Source organism: Centroberyx affinis, unplaced genomic scaffold (assembly GCF_046629955.1).
Source record: "Centroberyx affinis isolate AG114_WGS23_722 - 3 ecotype Tasmania unplaced genomic scaffold, CSIRO-AGI_Caff_v1 ptg002974l_1, whole genome shotgun sequence".
Lineage (NCBI taxonomy): Eukaryota > Metazoa > Chordata > Actinopteri > Beryciformes > Berycidae > Centroberyx > Centroberyx affinis.
The window spans coordinates 249,126-256,250 of record NW_027281082.1 but is presented as its reverse complement, the minus strand read 5'-3'; the positions used below and the strand labels follow the sequence as shown (position 1 = coordinate 256,250).

At 45.0% G+C, this 7,125-nt stretch overlaps 1 protein-coding gene across 1 annotated transcript; it reads right to left on the bottom strand.

Annotated features, from left to right (window-relative positions):
- Positions 1-177: 177 nt before the first annotated feature.
- Positions 178-5,613, bottom strand: cbll1 (Cbl proto-oncogene-like 1, E3 ubiquitin protein ligase). The gene is made up of 6 exons (XM_071537009.1): positions 5,601-5,613; positions 4,124-4,288; positions 2,998-3,104; positions 2,081-2,164; positions 1,924-1,997; positions 178-1,526 (listed from the first exon to the last, which is right to left on the bottom strand). Exons 1-6 carry the CDS (start codon positions 5,611-5,613, stop codon positions 512-514), a joined length of 1,458 nt encoding a protein of 485 aa, XP_071393110.1. The 3' UTR covers positions 178-511.
- Positions 5,614-7,125: the final 1,512 nt, after the last annotated feature.

Below are 7,125 nucleotides of genomic sequence, written 5' to 3'. Positions count from 1 at the left end.
TCTTTAAATATATCTCCTCACCCAAAATGAATGTTTTCCTTCACAGCTCAAGATGTTTAAAAATGTGAAAAATGCTGTTCTCAACGTTCACAAACCCCAGAAACATCTACACAATAAACCAGTGTTTGAACTGATCCTTCAGCAGCCATCGTATCAAACACAGATGAGATGGAAATCTGTCGTTAAAAATTTATTGAGACAGAGTTAACGTCTTTCAATGTACAGTACATATGCGTGAAGTCAGTTTGACATATATACAGACATATTTACCATAAGCTATTACAAAAAAAAAAGGACATTCCTGCTCTTCTCCAAGTCTATAGCATGTTCAGCATGAAGTTCAGTACAATTTACTAAAATGTGCACCACATACACATTTGCATCTGGGTAGTTTTATCAAAGTGAAAGTCCTACATCCTGTAACCCTGAGGCTTACTATCACATTATGCAGACAAGTGGTATGGAATAGAGTGACACAGTTAGACCATTGCCCGTTCGTTCGGTTGGCAGTTTACTGGTAGTACGGCCTGTAGCGGGCCTGGTCGGGGTGGTGCGGTCCGGGCATCTGGCCCTGGGGCGGGGGGCCCTGCATGCGTGGAGGGGGTGGCCCTCTCGGAGCGGGCCACATCCCAGGACTGAGCCCCCCCGGCTGGCTGAAGGGGGGGCTGAGGGTGCCTTGGTCTTCCGGGAACTGCTGCATGGAGTTCGGGTTGTAGTGATGAGGCGGGGGGGCGTTGACGGGTGGGCCGCTGTGTTGTGGCGGCGGTCCCGGGGGTGGGTGGTTCATGTAGGGGGGCATCTGGCCCATGATGTGCCCCGGTGGTGGGGTGATGGGCGGGGGAGCGGAGGTCATGGGAGGAGGGGGAGCCTGGTTGTACACCATGTGTGGCGTCCCGGAGGCCTGCGGAGGGTGCTGCATAGGGTGGCTGATGGGAGGCGGAGGGGGAGGCGGCGGGCCGTAGTGCTGCTGCGGTGGCGCCATCATGTGGTGAGAGTGGGACACGACGGGCGGCTGGCCGGGGTAGTCCCCGGGGTGGTGGTGGGGGGGCTGGGCGGGGCCCGGCCCGGTGGGGATGGTGTCCCGAGAAGACGACGAGTCGTCCTGGATGGGCACGGTGATGAGGTTGCTGTGTTTACGGGTGGTTACCGTGGCGATGCGGAACGTCTCTGGACCCAGAGCGGAGGACGGGGGCGGGGCTTCGTGAGCGGTCGGTGGCGGCTGGCTGTAGGGGTCGTGGCTGCCGTGCTGCAGGGGGTTCTGGAGGTGGACGTGGTTCTTGGGTAAGTGAGGCGGGGGAACGCGGAACCGGTCGGGGACCTCGGAGGCCGGCGGCAGGTGCACCGGCTCCGGACGGCCCGCCGAGGATTTGGCTGCCCGCATGTGGCGGTGGTTGACGTGGGCCTGCAGGTCGCGCTGGGACAGGTAGGTGCGCTTGCATCCCTGCACGATACTACACATGTAGAGGGAACCTCGCTGGCACTGCTCAATGCGCTGCACCGGGTCTGTGCAGTTGTAGAGGGTGAGGCTAAACACAGAGACAGATGTTCAGTGACACAGCAGCAACACACACACAAACACATTTGAAGAACTTTCAAACATTCAAAACGCGACATGCCTGTTTTAGAAAAATGCTGCTACATTAAATTCAGTCAATATTTCAAAAACACATGATTCTCCCCTCAAAATCTAACTATTTTAAGAAAAAGTCTTAAAATGACTAAGAATTTCAATATCAAGCCATTATGTCTTTCATTTTTATGCCAGTAATCATTTTGTAAGAGGGGGAACATTTTTTTCACTAATGCTGGCTATCTCATTTTATCAAAGAGAATCAGTTTTACAGCAACATGTGTAACACAGTTGCGTGAATAAAGACCTCAACACACTGAAATAGTTAAAATGTCATCTCCTAAAGAGCTTACCCTGGGCACATCTTGTCTCCCTTCTTCTCATGGAGCAAAGCACAGTCATAGCAGAAGACGTGTTTACACGGGATCTGAGGAGTTAGATAAAGGTTAGATGTGACACTTCCTCAAAGAGTCTTCCTGGAGACAAAAGTCAAATCTAGGAAGTACGTACCATCCGTCCATAGAGCTGAATAGGAAGACCGCATTTGTCACAGAAGTGAACGGGTACTTCATCCTTTTCACCGATCAAATTCAACTGCCGGAAAAGGAACAAGGGGTCAGAATCACCGATCACAAATCTTATTTCTCACCCAATGATAGGACTATTATCTTCACTTCTCTGTTCTGCCAATGACCCACTCTTCTCTCTGTTGTGCTTTGTCTGACCAATCAGCAAGTGAAAAGTAAATGGCTGTTTCTTTTGTCTTGGAAGCCACAGTTCCCTTGGGGTGAAAATGACCAAAAGATATCCTACCATTCAATTTCTGAGTAAGATGGAACGAGCTGATAATTACTGCAAACACACACTTGATGCCCAAGACAAGCACCGAGCCTGTATGCTGGTAAAGCTGCTCGCTGACAAGCCCTCATCAAGTTTATGCATTGGTAAATTGGATGAATTAAGAATATGACCAGCCTAATAAATCTCCCCTCTGTTTTTTTTTTTGTTTTTGTCCGTTACAGAAAAGCTTCTGTCAGTTATCAGGGCTCATCCATGAAAGTAATAACTGCAACAAGGGCAAATTTACATTTTGTTTGTATAAATGACATTTATGAAAAAGTGGTCATTTTCATTTTTGCCCTCTGGGGTAGTGAAACTATACTACGGTAAGTAGAAACCTGACCAACTGGCCTGACCAAGCATATGGAAAAAATGTTAATGTGGAACCCTTTTTTTTTTTAGGTCATTCTGAAGTTTGAGATACTCCTCATACACACCACAACGAGGCCTTTAGGTTGAAAAGACAGCAGAAAATGAGACTGCCTTGGGTTACCATGAAAGCATTTGTGTCACTGACAGTCTTGACTGGGCTGTTGAGTCGAGCCTGTTTGTCGACGGCTCACAGGAATTCTCCACTGCTCATGTACCTTATAGTCCCAGAAGAGCTGCTGGGGGAATCTTCTTTGACTTGCAAAAACATCGCCGGCCTTGGCGCCACAATCAAACCTCTCTTCTTGCTTAAAGCCAAAGCTATCTGTAAAACACAGAAAGAACAGCTGATGAGGCAAATTCAGAAACACCATGAAAGCCCTGATCATCTGTGACTCAGCAGCCTAATGCAGTGGTTTCCAAAGTGTTTCCAAGAGTATGATAGCATAAAATGTTTCAGTGATCTAAAACATCAACAGTAAACGTCAGGTTTTGGTGCCAGTCCCTCAGAATCAAAGAGCGAAGGCTTCTTTCTAGAGCTGCCGCTTTGTACCAACGTTCAACAATCATACAGGGAGAAAACCATCATAGAAGAGGAGAGAGACCAATTTCTCAACCAACAGTAGCCTCAATGGACCACGATGCAATGCAGCCATGATACATGTTGAACACAACATGTCTTGTGGCTACATTGCATTGAGTAAGGGGCGTGGCCGCTATCATAGACCCAACGTTCACAACTTAGATGGCTAGCAGCTGTATTTCTTTGCCCACACGCCCACCTTTTATTGAAAGCAACAAGTTCATGCTCGTTCTCTGCAAGTTAGGAAATCACTAACTGATGTAGAAGTAGAGGAGGCAGGTTGAGGGAAAGTGTGTTCACTAAAACTGAAAATGACAACACTTCATCACAACATAACTCCTGGGAATGCATTGAACATCACAGACTGATGATAACAGTGTAAGACTATCTGAGGATGGATTTTCCTTTAATACATCTATATTTAGGGTTCCTTGAATGGGAACGCCTGGCTATATGGGAACGCCTGGCCTAATGCAGATACGATACACTTGAGGAGGCGCGGTGTAAATGTAAATATTAACTGTCCTTTCCCTCACACACTTCCTATCAGTCTCCACTAAAAATAATTTAATTAATAAAGAATTTAAAGTGAAAACATCCAGTATAGGCCAAGGCGTACCTTTGCAACACGTCTTTCTTTCCATTACATGAAACCGAACTTACGCCTCGACTGTGCACACTGTGTGAACACTCCCAGTAACGACACTGATTTTTTAAGATAACAGCCTAGAAAAGTTACACTGTAAATAAATTAAACCCACCGTCTTCTCCAGCCTGGCTTTTAGACGGCCTGCTGGTGGATCTCTGGGTCCGGGTCTGAGGTTTGCTCCTTATGGGCTGTTTGGATATGAGTTTGATGGGGATTCGTCTGCGGACGTCTGGGCCACCCAAACTCCCCGAGCCGTCGCTTCCTTGAAGATCATTGTCTGCTGGGAAAAATTTGGTAGGATTAGGTAGGTAGGACAGATCATTCAACTCACTGTACTTCTGTCCGACTAAGTGCAGTTAGTCAGGGATTCACAAATGATTTCATATTAAGGGCCCACAAATGTATACACGTAAGGCTATGGACCGCGTTTTGGGCAATTTTTTGCTGGATATGATTTGGCACAGAATTTAATACTGTAAGATTAACAGTGGGGAGGTGAAACCTGATCAGAACAGTCACTCCTTTACTGTAAATTATCAAAATAATACATATCCATATCCATATGCTCAAAGTCAGGATGTGTGTGTGGACCGTGCCAGGTCCCACCCTATGCCACTGTGTAGGGAAACTGTTACAGTGAGTGTCAACTGAATGGATAAATAACTTAAGATACCAGAGAGGGTATGTATTGTACGGGGGAAATAGTTTAGTCATCATTAAAGCTGTGAAAGATGACCCAAAGAGCGCTTGACTTTTTCAATTAAACCATTCCTCGGACCTCTGGAAGCTCCGCAGGAACACCGGGAGTCCCCGAAACCTCACTTTGGGAACCCTTTCGGACCCCGCCGTCATGCTTCACCATTAATATAGGCAGTATAACATGGGGATGTGATGCGACTGAATTAATATCTAACTTTAACGTTTAAGTTACCGAACTTGCCGTTGGCCAGCTAGCTTAGCGGTCAAATATAACTTCAAGTTATAACGTTATAATAATCTTTACTGGTCTACGCTACAAACAGATAAGCAACAATTAGTGGGCATGGACTCTCAAACTCCTCTTTCATGGCAAATCCTCTTTTTGACATGCCATTATTTACTGCAACCACCAAACCAGTACAGCTGCCGTTAGCTTGGTTAACGTGATGTTAACGTTGGCCAGGAAGCACTCGCGCCCCAACTGTTACGCCAACTTAAATGTGGAAATGGCATGGTTTGCTATTTAATAACGTAATTATATTTATTAGATTGTAAGTTTGAATGTGGCTGTCTGGCGTTGGTTTAATTAGCACGTAGCTACTAATCACGGACTACTTCACTTTTTATGCACACAAGTATCTTGGCTAACGTCCGATTGCCGTTGGTTAGTTACGATTTGCTAGCTAGTGTTAGCTGGCTAGCTAAACTGGACAACGTTAGCTTTAAAGCTACTATAGGTGATAACAGGATGTCGTAGCAAACCCGCGGGGTGCAAGTATGATACACCGTTATCTGAGGAGCTGTTAAAACCAAGAGCTTGTGACTGCGTAGTGAAAATATATTACATAAAAGGAGTTTGCTAACGTCGGCCCGCTAGACGTTTTGCTTACCGCTTTGGTCCATGATCCAACGAGTGAACACAATGCATTGTGGGATAGAAAGGGGCAGGGAAGGAGTGGAGGTTGAGGGAGAGGAATCAAGAGCTGAGGAGAGGAGGAAAGAGGACAGGAGGAGAGGAGACACGGCAGGAGAAACGGGGATAAGAAAGGAGAAAAGTTGGAAGGAGGAAGAGGAGATGAGACTGGGGGAAAAGAGAGGAAAAAAGACTTGAGAGGAGACAAGAGAGGGGAGAAAGGAGGCCTGTGTCAGTCAGAGCAGGCAGCCTCAGCAACTTTTACAAACTTATGACAGATCTCTTCATCTCTAAGGCCATGCTGTTCTGCTCACTCTAAAGAATATTCTCCCTCTGTTACATTTGCCAAATCTGTCCATCCTCACAGTCTTAGTTACTCTGCCACATTCAATCTATCTGTCCTCTGTGGTCAACCACTTGTTACTTTTAATCAGATTTTGAGGTTTCCAATTCAATTCACAAAGCCACGCATCAAATAGTCATAATGTGACTTAGTTGTTTTCCTACACAATAAATTATGTGTTACATTATGATGTGAAGCTTTTATTGATCTCCATTGGGAAATTCTGTTTTTGTCAATTGCCCCCCTCCATCGGGAAGTCAGAGGTCAGGTAAATTAACTACAGCACCCTTAGAGCTGATAGGGGTTCAGTGTCTGAGATATGGTAGCTAGCACTTTGGTAGAAGTCAATTTCATGTATCTTCCAAACACCACTGATCTATTGAGGTATTTGCTAATCAGTGTCCCTACAATATATCAAGACAAAGTTCATGTTCTTTTGTTTTGTCTGTCTTTATTGTCATGTACTGTTTACTTATGGTTATATATGTTGTGCATATGATGGAAAATGAAAATAGAAATGATATATATATATAAAAAAAGATAAAGTTCATGTTCAGTTTAACATGGTAGCATTTAACTACTAGGCCTCTTAATCTCTTTTAGATATATTTAAAAGCAGTGGTGGTAGTTGGTTGGTTCAAAATAGTTAAGTGCATGATTTTAATAAACTGATGACGATTTTTGAGGTAAACCATCTATCGGGCAAGCTTAGACCCACAGGTTGTTGGAGTAAAAAGTAAGATATATGCAAAGGACCAGTAATCCTATAATATGTGTAATACAAATGTCTCAGCAAATCTATAAGTCCCCTTGGGAATATTATAGTGATACCATAGCAGACAGAAAATACCATATATGGTCACTACAAACAAGTTATAGGCCTTTTTAAGGCCCTATAGGTATATTATAGGAACACAGGGACATTACAGTGATTTTATAGGATAAGGGGCAAATTCAAGTGAATTAGAGTTCCCTCAGAATTCGACTATTAATTTCAGTACTTGGGTAAATTGTGTTACCTTTCATCGCTGGCCACCACAGTGGCATCATTCATCACACCAAAATGTTTTGCTGAGCTCAGAGCACTGTCTGGAAGTCAGTGCACGTCCCCGTGGACTAAGCGGTCTGCTGCGCGCTCCCGTTACCATGTCGCCATTTT